Source organism: Copidosoma floridanum, unplaced genomic scaffold, assembly GCF_036245765.1.
Source record: "Copidosoma floridanum isolate Cflo_tuat_1 unplaced genomic scaffold, Cflo_Japanese_pri ptg000014l, whole genome shotgun sequence".
NCBI lineage: Eukaryota > Metazoa > Arthropoda > Insecta > Hymenoptera > Encyrtidae > Copidosoma > Copidosoma floridanum.
The window spans coordinates 9000572-9023194 of NW_028321891.1; the positions used below are offsets into that span (position 1 = coordinate 9000572).

General features: G+C 43.9%; 1 protein-coding gene across 1 annotated transcript in view; it reads right to left on the reverse strand.

Moving 5' to 3' along the window:
• The window catches only part of LOC106639462 (discoidin domain-containing receptor 2), a 57303-nt gene that overhangs the window by 27268 nt on the left and 7412 nt on the right, over nt 1-22623 (reverse strand). The window contains exons 3-6 of the mRNA XM_089592133.1: nt 19809-20040; nt 8615-8762; nt 7885-8195; nt 573-780 (exon numbers count right to left, since the gene is read on the reverse strand). Of these exons, the coding sequence (XP_089448259.1) occupies nt 573-780; nt 7885-8195; nt 8615-8762; nt 19809-20040 (899 nt within the window). The remainder of the gene's footprint in view (nt 1-572; nt 781-7884; nt 8196-8614; nt 8763-19808; nt 20041-22623) is intronic.

Here is a 22623-nt window from a genome sequence, read left to right on the forward strand (position 1 = left end):
GGCCAAAGAGAGAGAGGATGAAATTTCAAAGGAAGAAAATTTCCAGAGACTTGATTTCCTGAGAATTTTTCTTTTAAACTCGTGTAGCTCGACAATTTCGATGAATTTATTTCTAAAGAGATTTTTTTTAATTTTTTTTTTCCAGACACGACTCGAGTGGATCAAACTCACTGATTAATGACTTGCAAACAGTGGGAAATATTTAAAAATTGTAAGTACGCATATAAATTTCACTATGTACAAAAAAGATAAAATTTTAATCAATTAAAAAAAAAATTATGTACTACGCAGCACGAAATATTATGCTTTATGTTTTTCCATCTTTGTTTTCGTTAAAAAAATTTAAGAAAAAATAATTTTAGTATCTTAGTTAGCATCTAGCTGCATCATACGTATTTTCTATTTTAAGTAATGGTTACAGAGCAGGATTTAAAAAAAACGCCATCAATTGAAAGCATCACGAGTGGATTGATCGTTTGAAAGTAGAAAGTCCCGTATATGGTCAGACAACGCCTTGGTAAAAACAAAAACGTAACTATAAAACACGTACAGGGGACAAAAGAACAACTCACCCGAAATAAAGCTGACTTCGCTGATCATGATCCATTTGGCGGAAAAGTGCAGCTTGAGCTTGACAAACTTTCCCACGCGATTGTGAAGCTTGACCGTGACGTTGTGCGCGTGCTCGAACACGTTGTCCTCCATGGAGTTGTAAGTTATCGGCTCGCCCGAGTAAAACTTGCCGCCAATGCTGAAAAGCACTTCCATCTGCGAGAACACCTGAAACATTTCGAGAATCATTTGTTAGTTTTAGGTCTCTCTTTGACCCGAAACTGGTCGTCAGAGTAAAATTGAGGAAAATGAACGACTCGGGCGTAGGTAAGTAGCCTCTCGTGTATCACTTTCCCTACAACCCTGTTGTTGCAGAAGGGATGCGGTGGACCGAAAGCACGAGAGCTTATTTAAACAAGAAGTTCTCGGTCCACGCGGAATTATGCGCGCTAGTGGCTCTGTATTTTTTCGCTCCCGCGCAAGCTTTGGGCCCAGGAGCTTTTGAAAGTTCAATGAACCAAGTGATCCTATTATCAATCGGATATTTCACGGTGAACCGATCGAGTTTTTGTTCGCGAAAGAGCGGGTCCGTTAAGACCTACCGAGAAAAGGGACAGACTTTCACCCTCTTTTCCCTCGCGTCGAAGAGCTTTTGTTGATTCAACTCGACTCTTATACTCGCGCTGAAAGGCTCCACGAGGTTATTTATTCAAGCGTGTATTTTTTAAACAATGACATCGTAACTATATAATACAAGTGTTTTCATAAAAAATAAAGACACCGTAATAGACGTAGCATTGAAATACTCGGCAATCTCCATTCGTCACTCGAAAAAAACACAAAAGTAATTACTCCAAGTGCGCGCTTTCAAAACCGCACAAAAGAGGGTTGGACAAAAAAAATCAACTGAAACAACGCTCATGGCACCGTGGGCTAATGGAAATGGGTGGAGAGACATACACCGGATGACACGCAACTGTGTAGAAGTCGAAGCTGATTTCGTACCCTTGATTGGACCCGGACACGCCACTTTCGTCGACCCTCATTGGAGAATTATGATCGATTGCGACGCGAGCCAGGTGATACATGTCGGCTATTAAAAACGTTCAGTCACCTCTAGGAGTACTTTTGCGGAGGGGCAAAGTGACACGCACATGTTTTTTTTTTATAGCTTCTTATGTGAACTCGTGAGGTTTTTTGGAAAGGTACTACTTCCACGATGAATGATGGATATTTTTGGCGACTTTTGTGGTTCGATTGTGTTCAACTTTGTTGGAATTGTATTAGTGGTTTTTTATCTTGGATCGACGAAATTTGGTGCCCTCGAGTGGGAGAACAAAGGTTGCCGGTAAAATCCGATCCAATGCTTGTACAATCGTCGCAAACAAAAATCCCTATTTAGAATGTGGATTTACCCGTCGTGCCATTGTTGTCGAAAGCATGGAAAAAAAAAAACATCATACAAACAGTGAAAATACAGGAAACAACAACGAATCACTTGTCAAAGCTCGAGTCGTTTGAAAGAATCGCAAGGGCACAATGTAAAAAAAAAAACAAAAAACCGTAAACGAATCGGTGCAGCAATCAGGTAACCATACAAAATTACCTCCATTCAGCGATTCTCCCTTCGAGCGAGACATGCCAACAAAATTAAACTGCCCTCGCGCGTGGAAATTCTTTCCCCCTAACAATACGAATAATTTCCAACTCTGGATGGAAAAAGAAAAAAATCAAAAAAATAATGGGGAGGGACGCGCATCAGCACTGAAAAGCCGGAGCGTGAGGATGGGTGGAGAGATGTGTACGAAGAAAAACAAAGGGAGGTAGGGGCTGTACACACTGGTATTTTCAATTTCAAATTGGGCCCTGCTTACCCTATCTTCCTTTCCCTCTATTCTCGTCGTGGCCGCAAAAATGTAAGCTGCCGTGTACTTTTTTTCCCTCCGCACAGTGGTATAGGACGTTCCTACGCGCGAGAGAGACGAAAGCCGAGGGTTTTTTTTTTTTGTTTTTACATTTAGGTATATATAAATGATAAATAATGGATAGCGAAATTAATGAACGAGTAATTAATTAGTTTATCAGGTATTAAGTAGATAAATTAATGGACCAATAGTCACTTCGATAAATGTCTAACGCACGGAAGATAATATAAATAAATAATAATTGACTGATGAAATAACAATTGTGTCGATGAGTATGTGATTTAATTAATTATTGAACGCATTAATCGTTCAAAAAAAAAAAAAAAAAAAATACATAAATAAATACAAAATTTTTTTTTTTCTTCCACGTTCTTTTCTGAAAAGAAAACTAATAGATTTAACGGATGCCTGTTTGCAAAGGGTGTAATGATCCCAATTCAGTTGTGGTTAACCCTCGACGTTTATCATTTTCCTGTTCCCTTCTTCAACTGATCCAAAATTAAGCCCTACTAAGCTAGACACTGGAGAAAAAATTCAACTCGAACTTCAATCAGCTAGGTTTAAGGTTATAAAAAATGTATTGAACAAGTTATTTTAACGACGCGTTATCGCATGCTAGAACTAAAAAAGTACCATGCCAGTAGATGCTTTGAAAATTTCATAAAAGTCAACAGTAGAACATAGTAGAAACAATGTAAACAAAGGATCGTTATCGTGCTCTGGTCGTTATTTTTAGTTTCTGCAGAGTGAGCTCGATGAAAAATGTTCAAAAACAGACAAGATATTGCGTAAGAATGCATACGCGAGCTTACCTTGCTTTGGATCCCTATAGTCTAAGCTATCATTCGGCCATTTGGATGCAAAGCGATGATTAAAACATCCAATAACGATCAGGCGATGGGGCCACGCAGATTGCATTAATTTCGCGCACGTAAAAACCTGCTCGAGGGCCTTGTTTCACAAAACAACGAGGTAGTACCGCCCCCACGTAAAATTCCACGATGCCTGGCATTTTTTGCGTTCCACGGAGTACATACCCATTTCCAAAATCCAATTTTACGTCGGTACGTATACATACCAACAGCGTGTATTTTGTAATACGCGTGCAAGCCAATTCAGACTCCGAAACCCGAGATTTTGATTATTCCCAAGCGAAACTTCCCTTCCCCCACAAATAAAAGCCTTATGAAATCCAACGAGGTATACATTTCCCACGCACGCATGCCTGGCCATGGAGGAGCAGTTTCTGCGCACTCGCGGAAACTGCGCCGCGCAACTAATTTCAATTTTAAAACTCCTACGACCCAACACAGCGCAAAAACCCAATGGAAGTACGATTGGACTCCCCCGGCGGGTGCGTTTAACGAAATTCAATCGGTGGAGCGAATAAAAACAGACAGAGTCGGCCGATGCGTCAATGCGCGTTGCGTCGGACATTCCAGTGCCCGGGAGGCGCGTCTTTGATAAGCCAAAACAGCAGTTTTTCCCTCTCGGTGCTTCTGTTGGCTCGTACACGCACGCGGGCTTCGGGAAAGAGATACCACCGCCTGCCCTCCGGCCAAAGCTCGAATTTTCGATGCCCGTTTTTGTTCGGCTCCACTGCGCCGAGATTCCATACGCCGGGGCTTTTTTTTTTTTTTATCTAAAATAACGAACGAGCCGAGGATGTCTTTTTCCTTTTTTCACGGTTTTACAGGTGGAAAATAACACGCGGAGCGAGCTCTTTTCGTACGTACTTTTTTTAAACGAAGCGAGTCGAGAGCTTTTACATACAGGGATATTTCGTTTCGAGTGCAACGTTAGGACGCGGGTTACGCAAGAGGAGGGGTGGCAGAAAAATTTTCAACAGACGTGGTTGTTTGGAAAAGCTGCGCATTCAATGTCGCGGAATCTATGCTACTCGCTCGGCAAGTCCCGAATTTGCAGGGTATTTCGTTCGAAAGAGAGCTTTGCCTCCCCAAAATTAATCAAGCGAAAAACAAACGCGCGGGTGTAGCAAAATTCTTTCGTTTGCCTGAAAATCGGTGTGATAAACGATCAACAATCGCGTCACAAAGAGGGGACACATTAACTCAAGTTGAGAAACTGCGCCGATGGAGAATAAAAGTTCCAGCTCCTTCGAGCCAAAGGGTAACTTGCTCCGTGCATATCTTTCCGCATGAAAATCACGTAGATCCCTCTCCCGTGGAGGGAGTCGTTTGCAGAAGTAGTCGCAGTAGGAGGTGGGGGAGACGTTTTGCATTAAATTCATCCACTTAGCTCCGATCGAATCGGAAGTCCTTGCTCCGTCTCCCCAGCGTTTTTGAGAGCCCTCACAAGTTGCCGCTCGACGTGACGCGCGAAGGGGTTGCCGAACGGAATAACGACGACTAAAAGCTCGACAGCTGCGAGATGTGCTCTTTTTTGTCGAACTTTTGGACACTTTTTCACCCTTGAATCAGCTATGTTTTTACGAGTTATATGCCGTTTGACATTTATCGCAGGTACACGATAGAATCGGCCAATTAGCTCTGTTGGTAGATTCCTTAACCCCTCCGCTCATGCCTCGGGACCATTAATAGGACAACTGTGAGTAGTGAACAAGGTGGGAGAAGAGGAGAGATGGTGGGAGTTTACGACGGCTTGGGATCTGAGGTGCGGCTGTGGGGGGCTACACTCACTCTCGGCGTCTGGTGCTCGTGCGAACGTGTGTGCTCCATTAACCTAAGCATTGTACTATTCAACAATAAATATCTTGTTACAAACCAAACAAGCTCGTCACCACTTTGCCAGCCAAATATCCCAGGTTTTGCCACTAGAGAATCCCGTTTATCTCCATCGACACCTACTCTACAACCTCTCGCTCGCTCTCGTTTCTCATACCCAACCAGCACACCCTCCGTATCCAGTTTTTTTTTTCCCCCACGGCAGCAATCCATAAAGCTCACCGCACGACCCAGCACCGTGGATTCGGCGAGCGTATATATCCTTGATAAAGAGCCGAGCGGAATATTCAATCAACCAAGAGTTCGGGGACTGATGTTTTTCGGTCCCCCTCTCGTTGGTGCCTCACGTAACACGGGCATAAACACTCGAGGCGGCTTTTTGCCCTAAAAGGTCACCGGAGACGTGTATAATGTTTGCGTGGGACTGTTGCTAAAAAGCGGTGGCTCGAGCCGACTAAAAGCTCGTTTCGTCGCTCGAGCTTTTAGCCTGGCTTTTTATTTGGGGATCATTGAGGGTGTCGATGCTGGAGAGGAAAAGTGGGTCGTTACTTTAATTTGTTTGTTGTTTAACTAGGATTTCGTTTGTCGTTTTTAACTAGAATATTGTTACTGCCCCAATGAATGACTTGTTTGGGCCCAATGAATAAAACAAGTTATTTATTTCTTGTGAGAAATCAGTTTTGAATTCTATGTACGAGGGTATACTCGAAGCATTTTACAGTAATCAACTCTATAGGCGTACGTGATAGTAATCAAGTTATAAAACTGAACCAAATAATTCACTCGTAGTAAGGCTCAGCTTGGACTTGGAATTATATAAAATTTCAATAATTTCGCTACAAAACTACCAAGGAAAATTTTTCCTTCATGCGTGTCAAAAAAAACTAAAAATAGCAACGAAAAAAAAAAAAAAAAAACTGGTTATGGTTTCGCGAAAATTTTTCAAAGCAAGATAATAAAAAAAGGCATGAGAACGTCCCACCGTCACCACCACGATGAAACAACCACCTTCCAAGAGACTGTCGATAAGATCACATCGGCGGGGAGCAAAGCTACCCGGGACGTGCAAACGAGGGTTTATATGTACCTACGTAAGGCCGAGCGACAAACTCGAGAAGTCAGAGAGGAGCAGCGAGAGCCTGTTGATCTTTCGCTGTTCCAGACGTCGAAGCCGATATATCTACTTATACATGTATACATGCAGACACGTTTAGGGCAAAGGGGGGGGGGTGGATAGCCCGATAGTGGCGAGGGCGAGCCTACTTGAGTATTCAGCGCGAATCGAGCATGGACCAGACGGCTCTTGCCTTATATTATCATGCCAAACCTACTGGAACGAGCGATTCTGTAAAGTTGAACGATCACGGGACACCTACCCCCTCCGGGCTGTGCGCCCCTAACTAGAGTCTGTTTTTTTTTTGTTTTTCTCAAGTTTGCGTCTTACTTACTTTGTTATCAGGATGCGGATATGCCCCTTTCAATAAATTACAGCTAAACTACAATTATCATGATTATAGGATAGAAACATTGAAAGAATTGTCTTGTAGCAGAAATGTTTGAAATAAACTTTGATCGGTTGTGTCGCAAAGATCGTCCTCTCCGTAAGAGATCCACACGACTTGGTTGTGTTGGCGCGGTCGAAATGAAGCTGCAAACGACCAGTTAGCGGAGATGAGTCAGGAAACGAGAGGGAGAAAAGAAGGGGGGGGGTAGGGACGAGTCGATATTTAAATTTTGCTATCTAAACTACAGGCCCGTACATATAGTAGCCCGACGGATAGGTCGAATCGGCCGACGGTTACGGTTACGCCACGATTATCGGTAATTTCAATTTGAAAGCAAAGCCGTGCGCAGGGGGTATATACCCTATACGTTATACTCTCTCGTGAATGGCCCGAATTATGCTGATGCATTTTGGATACATATCCACGTGTGTTGTTATTGTACCCCGTCGTGCATCCAAAGTGCCTACATGTAATTATTGCCGCTAGCTGCGTGGCAGGTATGCACAAGTGGTTCGTTGGTGGGCACTGCAACCCATAGTTTTGACAACGTTATTTTATTCTCGAATGGCCTCGTTTTGACGGTTTTATGCAGGTGATATTGTATGCATGCGTTAGTGAAAATTGGGCAATCGTACGCGAATCGATAATGTCGTTGCTACAGCTTTGTAATTTAAATCCAGAAACTTGGTTGTATTGAGCGAAAGTTCAACGTTGGTGTAAATCGCGAATGTTTATGTGTACGCTAACTTTTGTGAAATAATCAAAGTTATGCGCGATACTTTGAATATCGTATTCGGTGATTTTCCTTGGATTATAAATTTTAAAAAGTCGTGGGTTTAAAAATATTCGTGACTTCAAGGAAACAATGACAAAGTAACGCGTAATGAAGAAAAAGTATATCTGGACCCTTTCACGAGTAACAAGGACACTTGCACACAATGGTGTGGAAAATTTCTCGTATTTTCATTTCGCAACTTGTTTATGAAAAAGGAGTATGATTACAAGTAGTTTCGTAGTCAAATGGGGTCAAACAAGCTTGTGGTTTGGTTACAGTCACCCAGCAAAGTGTTCATCTACTGAAAAATGAGCGCCTGTAGCGAACGAAGCACTTAGCTAAATTTTCTCCCCATACCTGCAAGCCATCAATTATAAGCTACGAAAGAAGATAGAAAAATGGAAAACAGGAAAAGCCCTCACCTTGATGTCCTTGTTGAACTGATTGTTGCAAACGACGTGCACAGCCGAGAACTCCCTGACGCGGTCAAACTCGAACTTGATCTCCACGGGCTGGCCGGCCCGGGTGTCGTTCCTCCAGCCGACCCAACCCTTGCCCCGGTCGTGGGCGTGTATGCCCACCTTGAAGTTGTCGGGCCCGGTCCTGCCGTCCGTCAGCAAACCCAGACCCCGTCGCAGCTCCCCGTCCCAGGGACCGTCGTATATCGCGTCGAAGAACTCCCAGTCGGTGCTTCGCTTGTTTCCCTGGGGCATCGAGTACGAGACTATGCCATCTGTGAACACGGGAATTTTCCGCCTTGAAAATTGCTACTTTTTTTCTTTTTGTTTTTTGCGCGCTGGGAAAGGAAAGTTTTTCCGCGTCCTGGCTGCGGGGGCTGCTTTTCTTCGGACGAGGAAAAAAAAATAAGAGAAAGGATGTATTTTACGGATGGTGGAGGAAAGTTTTTCGACATTTTCCGGGAGAGGAAGCTGCCGTGGACGGCGGGTATTGTTGCACGGTGAGCTATATGCGTTGCAGTGCATTTTTGCGAAATAGTTTCATCCGCGTGATGCTAAGTTTCTTCTTTTTCGCGTATTAAAACGCGCCTCTGGCGTTCGAATTATGGCGAAGGAAAATAATAAAAAGTTGCGTGTTTCCCGCGTGATGGGGATGCAAGAGCGTAGGTGTATGGACGTTACAGGTGGCACTTACCAGTCCAGAGGCATCCGTACAGTTCCACGCGCATGCAAACATAACGCATGTGCGAGTCGTAGGGGAGGAAGCGGATTTTGCTCGCCCATATGGGCGGGTCCAGTATGTGCTTGGACTCGAGGTACGTGTTGTCGTTGCCCTTGATCACCTGAAAAGAGAGAAACGTACTTTATGCTTCGTGTCTTTTTTTTTTTTTTTTTTTTTTTTTTTCTCGGGAAAAGTACTATTTTCGTACCTTTTCAATCCCTCGGGCTCTCATCGCGTCTCAGTGGGGGATCAAAAAAGACTTTTTCGTCAAAGACAAAGAAATTGAAAAAAAAAAATCAATGTTTTACCCTTGATGGTTGTTGTGGCACAGTTGAATTGTTCTTTATTTTTTTTTTTTTTTGTTCACGTGTCTCTTACAATGAGAAAGTCAGAAGTACGTATAGCTGAGTGCCTCCTATTCAAGGAGGATATCGATAAAAATGTCGGCCAAAGTTACAAATACACCCCAGCACACTTATACACCCTTCGTAAAGAAAAAAATCACTGGGCAGCCATTTATTTTTCTAATAGCCATTTTTTAAATCCCAGATAGCATCAAAATTACGAAGTCGTGCACAATAAAATTTTGACACGTACAAAATCACGTGTGTACAGTAACGTAACTGGCGATAAGGTTTGCGTGCAAGGCCTCATTGATTTTCAACCAAAAACGATCGAGTAGTTCAAGATAATAAATTATTCTTTCGTCACACCTCCTCCATCCCCCAAGTTTATGAAAGATAAAGAAAAACCAAGGGAAAAAAAGGGCCCCACCGTCAAATGATTCGACGCTTTCCAAGAATAAAATCCAAAAAGAAAAGACAAGACACGTATACGGGGGGAAAAACCCGGGAAACTTTGGCCCCTCGAGCTTTTTTCCATAAGAATCTCGCACGTCATCCAGTAGGCGCGACTTCCGCTCAAACCCCCTTTTTTCTCTCTCCCTCTGCTTACCCCGTAACACGCGCAAATTTTCTATGTACACGCACGCGCGGAAAAATAATATCCAGCAGATTAATCGTTCACGTGTATGGTCTCACCTTCCCCCCGACCACTGCAGGGTGTGAGTATTGATTTCAGGGGTGGCAGCGTCAGTCACCTGGGCGCTTATGAAAATAACACGTGGGGGCTCCGTTTGACGTGAAAAAAAGCCCCTCGGGCTCGTTTCGGGGGAAAAAGGAGCCAAGCTGCCGGCGGAATAAGTATATCACGCGACGCGCATTTTGCGCCCAGACGTGCGTGCTTAACCCTTTTAAACTTGTGTACGTGTGCTGGTGTATTGTGTACTGTCGAGCTTTTCGTATATACCAGCACGGAAGAAAGAGTATATGGGTTGGGCGAAAGCTTTGAGGAATAAAGGGAATAAGGTGGCCTTTTTGGTGACTGAAAAGAAAATATGTGACATTATTCTACAGATGATGGGCGTAAGGTGTATTTTAAGATCTTCCCTGTACCTTTGAGGGTTGAAGCATTTGCTGTAACTTGGAGCCTTTTAATGTCCCTGAAAATGCCTAGAGGATTTCGATGAATCAAGTGGCCATTCAGTGACATTTCGTGCCATTTTCTGCTAATTGTACGCACAGTTTGTTCAACAAAGAAAACGTATTCTACTAATCTCAAAGCTCTAACGTTCACGAGCAGTTGGTCAAAAAGCTTTTCTTTTAACTAACATACTTGATATCACATGAAACGAGCTTTTTTTTTTGTTCTCGAAATACACGAGAGATTCTTTCAATTTTCGGTATTCCCAGTGTTTGCCCCTCTATTCAGCGTTTGGGGGAAATATTCCGATACTGGAGAAAAGCTTGCCAACGTGTGTACATGTTACTCCCTAACCAAAACAACAACTGGTGTATCGTTCGCTCGATGTACCTGCATTTGGATATCTGTTGTCTGTGGGGAGGTACAAGCTGTTGAATGCCAAGGTAAACCCGGCGTGTGAGAACTAGGTGATGAGATATTTTTTGTCCACCATAGTAGTGGTTCTTCTTTTACGACAAACCAATGTTGACGGGTGAGGGTCATTTTGCCGAATCGACCTAATTTTTTTTATCCTCTGACCCAAATAAAACTTTTGTTTCTGCATCCCATTGAAATGTTCATGGTACCAATATCCAAAAAACGAGTAGGTACGTATTAAAACAACTATAGCACCAACCCCTTTACACTCGTCGGCCCATTCTCTTTCGCTCAAAACTCGTATAATCCTGTAGATGTGCTCACCAGCTTTTTCTCCCTTCTTTTATCCAATCCCTCTCACTGTCCCATTATATGGTTGAAGATTACGCCGAGCGTGCAGTTGACGGGGCACCGAGTACCCCGTAAGGTCGGCCCCACGCGCTGCAAAAGCTCTCAGAACGAGGGACTGATAGTATAATGGTTTATCGTTACCCTAGCTCGGGCAGGCTATTGTTTCCCCGCGTTTGGCTCAAGAGACGTCGTACGTGCGCGATAACCCATCCATGGAAGGGTTCGCTTTCTCCCCCCCCCTCTTTTTTAAACGCACAACCCTTGTGGGCTGTTTCTTTTTACCCTTTAACGTTTAACTTTGTCGATGTGTGTACCTCCAAGGTTACTTTCTGGTAAAAAATAAAAAAAATAAAAAAACAAAGCCATCCGTCCTCCTGCGACATGACATCGCGAGAGTCGCGTGTACGAAGGCACGGGAAAAGCGAGGCGCCGCAGAGGTCTTTCTCGGTCTCCACAGGCGCCTGCATAGCAGCTCGCGCGACGACGCAGTATCGAGAGAGAGAGAGGCAGAGGCTGCATTCCGCACACGTAGCTCTCGTCGAACAAGAGCTACCCTCCCTCTCTTTTATTTTTTTGCCAATGCACCTCTTTCGCTTCTATACTGCTGTATGTTACTGTATGAAGGTGTACGTATACGAGATGGCGAGCCGAGGCTATCTGTATTCCAGGTAAGGACGCGGGCTAGCAAACCGTGGCACATGGGTATACACTTCGCGTGGACCGAATGGACGCGCTTGACAGGGTCTCGCTATGGGGAAAGTGAGGAGGGAAAATGCTATTTTTTTTTTTCTTTCTTTCTTTCGCTTCAACCCAAGGTAGGATATATGACGAGTTTACACGCGAGAACGACATTGTTTCGCGGCCTCGAGACGTGGAGATTAGCCTGTCTTGGATACTTTTCTTTTATTTCTTTGTTCAGCTGCTGCAGGTGAAATTGATAGGGTTTCCGTGTGCTCTTCCGTCGTAAACTTGTCCCCAGGGATAATTGCAACTGTCGACGCGTTCCGTCAGGTGAGTATTTTGTGACTCGAGCTTTTTTTTAATCCTTGCAATAGGACATGGATTTCAGAACAAAATTTGGAGTTGATTTGTTAGGTGATGTGACAGGGATACGATTTAGACATCAAAAGGGAGCAGTTGAGATTATCATGACGTAGTTTAAGGAAAGTGAGATCTTTTAAAAATCTCCAGATAGAACTTCTTCACCAAATTGCTCATGGCTTTCACGAATCTGCAGATTCTCCGCGACTTGGATCATCGTTCAATTGAAAATTGTTGAAAATTATTCAAGTTAGGCAAGTTTTGCGAAAGACCACTCGAGCAAAAAGCAAAAAAAAAAAAAAAAAGAAATAGAAAAAACCCTCGAGAAGTCAAAAAAGTAGGAATAATTTCCATGACGTCCTCACCGTTGTAACGACAGACCCACACACGCACGCGTGCCTCCTTTCCCTTTAATCAACTTTGCGGCTCGCGAAACTTCCCGCACACCCTTTTGACGGCGCGCTCACCTACATAAAGGGGGAAGAGGGGGGGGAGAAAGCTCGCCCCTTCCCAACGCAATTTCCTGGCAGGTCGCGCGCGCTAAGTAGCGAGCAATTACTCAAAGCCCCCGAGCTCGTTCCAACTTGGAAGAGGCCCACTCCTGACGAATGGGTACATCCAGCTCGCGCCAAAAGCCTCGTATCCGATATGGTTTATGGAAAGCTCGCTTTCACGGAAAACCAATTGCCCTCCTGCGATGGTTTAGGTCGCGCACACACATCCACCGGGTCCCGTCTTCGTGGAAGTCGCGTCACTCGTGACAGAGTGAATTATCATCGACCGACGAGGCTCGGCGGGCGCGTGTGAGTCTTTCAATTGGTGCTGACAGTCGTGACGTTACTCGACATCGATGAATTATTGAAAACCAACCGCACCCCTCCACTCACGTGTATGTACATACATATGTGGGGTTAACGAGCGCGTGACTGGCGTTGATTAACTTTTATGTGTACAATTATCGGGACCCCCTTTGTTTTTTTCCACCCATAGTTCGCGGGCTCGGTTGCATCGATCGGTCGAAGGTGTACACACGCTCGCGTGCGCGGTTTTCCCAAAAGACTGCCCGATCGTTTGTCTTCCTTAACGACGGTCTTTTGTGTGTACCCAAGTACTTTGGCTCACGGCGTTGATTATTCATGCGAGCAGCTGGACTCTCTTTGGACGATTGTCGTAGAATCATCGTTTCAGTCGCTGAATATTTCGCGCAGGGAATTTTTCATTTGAGTTGTGATATCATTGTCCACAAGTTTATCGCGTCGCATTGAGTTGACGACGAGTGTGACAATTTCATCTTTGAATCGATACTTTGCTCCTGTGAGCTTTTTAGCGGATCGACACACGAGCCGTAGTAATTAACTTTCGTGGGTGAATTTCGCAGCTCGAGAGGATTGGGGAAAAAAAGTGCCCCAGTTTTTTTTTTTTTGTTTTCATTGAAAAGTAATAGTGTACAGCCGAGTGCGCTTATCCCGACCCGAGAGATAAAAAAGACGCTCTCAAGACCGAGACGATAAATATCGCGCTCTTAAGTACTTCCCTTCTAATTACGCGCACTTTAAAAACAAGGGGCATTACACTTTATTTACTATTTCGTTCCCCGACCGCTACTTTGGTGATTTATTATTTTTGTAACTTTTCCGTTTCTCCCCTGACGTATTTCTTTTTCTCTTCCACCCCTTACCCCTATCTCACCTTTTCCTCCCTTTACATAGTCTGCTTTAATCAATGAAATTCCATAGCTTCCGTAGTTTTCTCGATGTCGCAAAACTTGAAAAAAGTAATAAAATAAAAAAAGCTCCCCCTCCCACGCAAGCTCGACTCTTCCATTGGCGCGTTATTAGCCAAAGTCCCGAAATAGAAGTTTCAAAGCCCGGGGTATAAATCTCCTAATCAAAAGTGCACGACGCGTAGCAGCAGCCCGCTGCTCTCTCTCTCTCTCTCTTTTCGGGCGTATATAAATCTAAAAATGAAAATAGCGCGAGAGCGAGCAGCCGCTCTCGCGTTTTGACTGTTGGCGAGAAACGTGCTGAGCTTACGTATGTACGCAGTTGCGCGAGTTGAGGTATACACACTCGGATTTTCGGGTCAAGCCCTTCTGGGCGCGCGTACGCGTGTGGCACGTATGCGCTAAGCGCGACACATCCGGTACACGTATACATGTATACCATGGAGGGATGTGCATACGGGCGGGAGCTTTTTTGAATTCGCGTTCCGGGAAAGCGGAGCTTCGGCGTGTTTATAATCTGCCCTCATGTGTGATCTGTCGTCGGGTGCACGCGTTTAGGAATAGCCCTCGTAAGAGCTACTGGACGAGTTAATTGTGGCGCTTGGACTTATCGGATGGGCAGATCTTGAGGTATGACTCTGACGTGGTTACGAAGCAAAGTGTCCTGTTTTCAAAGGACAAGAATTTACAGCCACTCTACATGAATTTGTACTGTAAAGTAAATTTTTTTTTCTTTATCAATAAAAGAACAATTAAAACCTTTGCGTTTTTATTTATACGTGCTATCAACGACAATTCAAATTTTTTTAAATTATGGATCGAAGCCAAATAGCTGAAGGGTAATCGATAAAAGATGTTTTTCTTCCACGTATCGAAGCCCCATTGGTGAACGGCTCACGTTACTCTGTACGGCACACGCAGAGAAGCTTCACGCCACGAACAAACATCGGTAACGTTTGCTTAACAAAAGAACGAGAAAAAAGCTGAAAAAAAGGAGGGCACAGTGTGTAAGGCTAAGGTCAAAAAGAGCGACAACTGCATCGGGTGAGCGGCTCGCCCGCCACAAAGGGGACCGCTAATTAAGCTCCCGGCGAGCGGGCAAACGTTCTCGCGCCAGTCCAAAGGGGCTTTTTCGGTGCTTACCCGCATGGGGGCTCTAAATAATAAATACTCCTCGGTGGCGGCTGGGACCTTCGAAAGAGGCTCTGCCAGAGCACAAATGAGTACACATACCTGTGGGACTTTGGTTTTGGGCAAGAAAATAAGTTATCACCAAGGTATATTCATGTCAAAAATAAGGACGAAGCTCAATTAGGCGGGTCTTTTGGGTAATGAGCGACTCCTTGAGCTGTTGTCGGAGTCGAAATATTGCAGTTGAAGCGACAAACTTTCGAGCGCGAGCATAAAGCCAGGAGCCGCGGGAGCCAAAGAGTTTGAGCTTCGTAATCCTTGAAAACTCAATATTCAACAATTTAACACAAGTCGCGGAAAGTTTTTTATTTGCGGACGAGGACAGGGAGATGCGGAGCAGTTGAGTCGCTAGTAAGAAGCTTAGTATAAATAAGTTATGAACCGTCTGGGTGGAGTGGGCTCGCTAACCCCCTTTTAAGGAAGTGTCGCACCTGGAGTTGTTAATTTTCGAGCTTCGACTTATTTAGTGCTGACGATTTGCAAGTTGTAAGTTGTATTTTTTTGAGAGAAAATAATTTTTTTTTTTTCACTCAACTAATATTTGGAAAAAAATTCAAAAATACGCTTTCATGGGTACAATTTATTGGAAATAAAAGTGGCTTTTCATCTCAAACTTTGCAATTACTTCGTACCACACACTGCCGCGACACACGGTATACACGAGAAGTTACAGTTTCAGACGCTCGATCGACGTTAACTCGGTCGTTAAAACGCGCGAAAGTCACGAGAGAGCGCGGTCCCCTTCCGGTTCGCAACGACTCGGGCTCTAAAAGCCATTTGAACGACTTTTTATTTTATAATTCATATTTCCTAGTCTCCGCAACGCAAGTGCACGGGCTTGGAAAGAAAAAAAAAAAAAAAAAAAAAAAAAAATGATTAACGCCTGTAGCGTGACACCGTTTGATGTCGGTTTTCTTCGTGGGGCATGTAAGAGCGTGTGCTTTGGTTTGTTGGAGTTTATTAGTTTAGATGCCGTTGAGCAAGAGATAAGATATGCAAAGTGTAGAAAAAGTTGTTGCAAATGGCTATTAACTTGGTTCGGTTGCGTGAGAGGTGGTTTGGAAAAAAGTGTGTAATGGGTGCTTGAAGGTAATGGAGCATGTAGAAAATACTTTGTGGTTTTTGCGCCTTTTTCGCGAGTGGATACATTTTTTGCTCAACTCGTTTTTATGTTTAAGGCCTTTTTTTTATCAACTAATAACCCGTACTTTTATATTATTTTATGATGTAGCTATATGGTTAGAAGAATTTTTTAAACCAAAGATGTATACATTTGATAGAATCTGCCTACTTCAAGTTAATAATTGTTAACAATTGAGAATATTATCTATTTTATTTTAAATAATTAATTGACAAGTGATTAAATACACATTGTTACGATCACTCTTTTATAAGACTTTCAACTGTTCAAAGAAAAATTAAGCTCTCGGTTGATTTTATTTCAATATTTTAAACACAGATTTTAAAAAGTTGGGTCACAGAAGAACTTGAGTTCAGATTGTCTATAGTATGTTCGTGAAAATCCAATTATTTTTATTTAGGGATAAGCTCGCGTTATGACAATGATAAACTTGGTGTCCCCTTAAAATTGTAGCAAAACTTAAAAAAGCATCGATTGCCAACTAAAGTTTGAGCACTTTAATTTAATTGACACCTTGAACGCATGGATTGAGGGCTCCCTTCGAAAAACCTATCAGCTCGTGCCCCACCTGTTTTTTTTTCCACTCGTCGATCGCACATCAGTGTAAGAGCGCTTACACGTGCATACATATATATATATCAAAGAAAAGGAAAAAAACTTTAATAAAGTCAATCTCGTTAAAATTCATTGTAATCAAGCTCGAGCATCGTCCATCATTAACAATGTACTTGCTCGTTTGTTTTTTTATTTATTCATTAATTTTTTTGACAATGAGACACAAAAAAAAAGTATCCTCATCGAACCGTATTACGGGGTACCAAGTATCGTCAAAAGAGTGAGGGAGAGAAACGCCGAATGTAACTCGGAGGGAAAATTATCGCCGTAATAAGTCCGGCGCGCCAAGTAATCTCGAGTTTCTTCGGAGGGGCATAGAATATTGAGAGAGAAGTGTCGCAAAGGGGGATGCTTTTACCCAGTGGCCGATTGGACTTGGGATAATGACGGGGTATATATAAATGTATAACCAAAAGGACGGAGAGGATGGACTCATCGCGGCGGCCCTGCAATCGTTAACGAGATAGTCTCCCGGTGTAATTAGATCGCCAAAGGAGGTAGCGAAAATTTGTTATTCCGTTCGATAGCTCGAGGATTCGACTGGAAGGTACCTCGAGGTGAAATGAGGTGCCACTATCTTCCCCCCTCTATCTATTGACTTTATTTATCTCAACTTTGTTATTTTCATCCAAGGGGACGAGCTGCTGCTGTTATTACGCTGTTTGATGTATTTAAGGCAAACGATGCGCCGTGATTTTAATTTTTTTCCCTGTTTGCCCTCTTTTTCAATTCCTATGAGAATTAACAACGAGTTACCGGCGAGTGAGAATTTACCAGCGAGAAGTGAGATCGAGGCACACAGATAATTTGTGCTGGTTTGGTATTACTGTACGTCTCTCAGCAAAGTGGATCGACTGAAATATCCGAATAACAAGTGAAATTTTGAAATTTGTGAAGAAAAGCGAGAAACTACACACTTTTTCCCCATTGTGATCACATGGATTGTGTGAAAATTGTCGGAGCATTTTCGGTCCAAGTAGAGCCAATAAGTGTTCCGAAACACAGTACATCGACACGAGCATTCGCCCCAACTGAGCCGTGATTCTTGATCGGGCCGTCGCAGACAGACGCCGGCTTAAATTATTCGCCCGAGACAAAGCCCGAGACCCCGAAGAAAAAAAAAAAAGAGAGCCTGTACCGCGTGCCGGTCGGCTTTGCGGGAAAGGACAGCGAGTCTCGCGCCTGCGAAATCAGTCCCCGAGAGGCGAGGAAGATAAGCGCACCCCAGCCTCTCCGCGCCTGCACGTTACACGTAATCTTCGATTCGTCTATCTTACCGTGTCGCTTTGAACTCCCGCGCACGCCCTTTCCCAGCTCTGAAACTATATATGCAACTGCTCCAGGGAGCCAAGAGACGATGGGTGTCTCTGTTTTCTCAGGAAGTTCGCGCGGGCAAATTACACGGCGGATCTCAAAGAAAGTCGATGGCTGAGCGCTTGAGCTTTGCCGCCGTGAGTAATCGGGTCACGGGGTTGGGAGAGTGGGTGAGGACCACTGGATCGTGGGCTGTAGAAAAAAGGCGATGGGGAGGAACAAAAAGTACGAATAAGGTGCTGACTTTGTGCATGCACGGTAATATAACGATGAAGAGTTTTTTTTTTTAATTTTTTAACCGCCATAAAGAAAATTGAGTTCCATGGTTGGGAGGGGATCGTTTAAAGAAGCTCAGATTTCTTTGGGTTGTTTAATTCTTGCAGTTTATAAAGTAGTCTCTAGTGATTTTTGTTAAGTTGCCGAGTCTTGGTACGTTTGCTGTGTTGCAAAGTTTTTTGTTGGATTCAAACTTTGGATACTCAACGATTTTTATCTATATATTTTTGGAACTCTATTAGACACTTTCTTTCGAGAACTGCGGTCTAGTTAAGAATTAATACGTATGTCAGCTCAGCTCTTGCGTCAAAGTGTTTAATGTGGAAAAGTATACTCGAGATTTTCTTAGCTTTGATTAATATTTAATCGTGTAAATAGGTGATCTAGTCTTCAGAGGAGAAAGAAATGTGTTTTCTTGTTCTATATGTATACGCTACAGTCCTTTTTCAATTTTGAAGCACAAAAATATTGTATGTTGCCGGTGGCTATTGTAAAGTCTAAGTCTCGGGCAAGAATACGATACCTTACCTACAGTTTAAAAAAAACACTCCTTTGGGATTAGACTATATCTGGAATAAAGTACCAATGAATAAAATGAAACTCCTTAAATAGCGTGAAAAAGAAAAAAAATTAGTTAAAAACACTTTAAGTAGTAATAATACACAAAAGATAGTGTAGAACAAAAACTGGCCGTACCCATACGCTTTCACGAGTGGGCGTGTGATCGATTGTTGCCAATTTATCGTAACCCCAGAGAGAAAGAAAAACGCCCGACATTAAGGCGCAACAACGCGTGCAGCCTTTATCTCTCAATCCTCGGGGAAGAGGTGATGTAATGCTACTGTTTTGAATAATAACGACGCGTATTTACCTACTGCATTAATTCAGCGGTAAGAGTGCCATTTTAATCGGAGAAAGTTGTAATTACGGATAAGCGTTGATATTGATGGCCTATTAATAAAACGATAACGCTCGAGTATAATAAAGTACACACGGGTAAAATGTATATACCCCCAACAACATATTAAGAATTGCAAATTCGAAGTAAGGCGGTGTACCATTCACGAAACCTATCAAATTTGTTATATCTTAAAAAGTATTCATACGCATCTAATGGTAATTTGCACGGTATGCGATATGAGGTAAAAATGTTTATTCCTCAACGTATAGCTTTTAAAGGGACGTCAATGCTAAAGCCCCTCGGTAAATATTTATAAAAGGTCAGCGGTACGCTTCCGAGGCTCATGCGGGATAAAAGGGCGCCATTTATGCACTGTGCGGATCCGTATACGCAAAGCCCGGAAAGAGGAACGAAAGCCAATCGATATTTCCCTCGCATCGAGGCAGCTAAATATGCATTGGTGTGCACACGTGGCCGTATCGAGCAAGCTTCGAAGAGCGACGCGCGACTAATGGAGTGGTTCTAGCTCGAAAGCTCGCCCCGCGGGCCCCCTCGTCTAATGGTCCGCCAACTTTTGAGCACTTTTTTACCTCCCCCGGCCCTCTAACGTGCGGTTTTCGATGACCACATAACGATCTCGACTTTTTTCGAGATGCCACTGTGTATCCCAGTATGTGACGAGAGGTAGAAAATAAGTCGAAAGAATGGCACTCACGTTGTGGCCCTTGACGTCCTTGTAACGAATCCATTTGCCGAGCCGGGGCCGCCAGTACTCGAGCACGTACGACTCGGCGTACTCGACGCCGACGCCGTTGCCGAAGCGACCCTGGGTCCCGGTGGCGGTGATCAGGTGCACCGTGTGAAGATCGATCTCGAGCCACTGGCGGGGGTCGTCGGTCACTTGGTCCTTCGGGCACCAGGCGCCGCCCTGATTTTCCGTCCTCACCCTGGAAAATTTTAAAACAACATGTAGTTTTTTTTTTCATCACCTAGAGCCCCTTGGCTCTTTTTGATCCATACTTTTTTTTATCAGTTTTCAGCTACGTTGGCTGAGCCATGCCACGTCCGTGACGAGGTGTACCATTTTGCTGTACAATATTAATTATATTGTGAAGCTAGTGATTATAAATTGTAATAGTTTTAAATTTTTTTCTCATTACTATTTTTAATGCAATAACAATTTCACTTTTTAAATCCAGAATTCAAATTATTTTATGATAAAAACCAATGTACGTCTATTAAGTAAGTCACCAAAAATAGGAATGTTTGGCAATAAGTATCGGATTAGACATTACTTTTGTGAACATTTGTAAATAATTGGGAATGGGAGGATGGAGTGTAGAAAATTGCTTGAAACCAGTAAAATAAAAAATGGCTTAAGTATACCATGTTTACTTGGCAATGGCTAAAGGTACCTATGTGACTTTCTATAGGACCTATTGAACATCATGTTCTGTTTTGTAACTACGGTAAGTACCTATTCCCCCTTTCGCAGTTCACTCGTGTATACTTTCTTCCTATATCCGTGCATGGCAGTGAGAGTCAACAACTATTATCGCATTTCCTCAAACCGAAGGGGAGCATGGGTAAAAACGGACCAAAGAAACAAAAATCCATGGCGCACGTATAATAACATCGGTATTAAGCGCGCACCTGTCGGCTCTTGGAGACAGGCGAGGAGGAGGAACGAGCGAGAAGCGTATACTCAAAAGGGAAGAAAACGCGCCGAGGAGGCATATTTGCAGGGGAAGGGAGCTTCTTCACGGATCGAGCTGTGAAATTGCGGCGCGCCGAGGCTTTGGACACAGATATCTCCCCTCCGAGGCGGCGAAAATGCAAAGCAACTGGTGATGCACCCCCTCCTCTTCTTCTTCTTCTCTTTCCTCCTCCAAGCCTCGATTTTCAGAGGGACCGCTCGGATGGCTCTCCTTGCTTTTCTTTTTATTTCTACTCTCTCCACTAACTCGGACTTCTTACCGAGAGAGACGAGGGCGGTGTTCGCTCCGATTATCGAGCCTCGACTTTGTCTTGTTTCTGCTCCGCGCGAAGAGCTTCTCGGGGACGTCGAGGCTGTAAATCGCTCACTTGCGCGCCAGTGAGATGATTAGAGGAGAAAGCTCGCCCGGGTGGATTACGGCGCTCGCAATTGAACCGAATAACTCCGAGGAGTCGGGGAATTTCCTGTGAGAACAGTCGGACGGGCCAACAGAGCTGTCTACCCCTTTCCTTGAGAAAACCACACGTGACATCACACAGGCCTTGAAAACTATTTACATTTTCTGTTTTTTTACTTCTGTAGACTATATCCAAGGAAAAAAAAGAAAAAAATGAAAGTGGTCTCCTGTCGATTATAACAGTCCAGCTTCTTGACTTGGAGCTCAACTCGGAGATCATGGAAAAGAAAAGGAAAACCCCGAAGAAAATCTGGGATGATAATCACACAGCCTGCACGTTGATTCGCGACCGAGAGCCGGAAGCTGGATCTTATTAAATTTCCCATGCAAAGTAGGGGGGGGGGGGTATATAGTACACCCGGCAAAAATTTACAATGCTAAAACTCAAAGGAGCGGGGGAACGCCTTGCACTCAGATGTCTGGATGAATACAAAAAACAGTATTTATTCCGCACGAGCTGGAATGAAAAAGTATAGCTTCGATCGGTGGTAAATCTTCAGTACTGCCCAAAGTGCCCCCGCAGTTGCCAGGTAGATTGACTTTACACGAGACCGCGCCTCGGCAGCTGACACTTGAGTGTCGAAAAGAGGCATCGGAGGGAGGACCGATAGTCACGAGGGGGAAAAAGGGCAAAAGTTGGCGTTAGACCGAGCTTAGTTTTAATCTCGAGGGCGAGTGTACCAAGAGAGTGCAGAGACAGAGGGGGCATGAATAAAAGATGAGAGGAGCGGGCCACGGTGCGCGAGGCTCCTTGCTCCTCCTAATTGCACGGACCGTTTATGCGTACCGGCAGCGGCGACGGGGCGTCGACCGAATCTCCGAGATGGATACTAATAATCGCCCTCTTCCCTCGCGCGTAGGTACGCCAGTTTTGACGCGGTGCTCGAGCGTTGGCTAATGGGTGCGCCCGCGTGACCTTGTGACTTTTGGTTTCTTTCTTCTCTTTGGTCCATAAAAGATGCAATTTCGGTTGCATGGATGTTTGGTTTTTACTGGGGCGGAAGCGATGGGGCACAAAGCTTCATCGAGTGGAAGACCTACTTTTGTTGGTCTACTTTTTTGGACGTTGATGGACTACAAAGATGTACGGCCAATTGGTCACAGTGTATAAAAAGCCATAGTTCACTTGATCACAAAAATGATGTTAGAGGTAAGTGATGCCAACAAATGATAGAGTTTCGTCACTCGATAACACCCTCAACTAAAAATCTACCCTACCACCCCCCACCAGTTATCTATGTACCCTCGGAAGACAGTCGCGAGTGGAGCGAATGAAATCCCGAGCTCTAAATTCTTAATGCAATAATTGACTCCAAGCCAGACCGTCGGACGATCAGACCGATAAACGTAAATTAC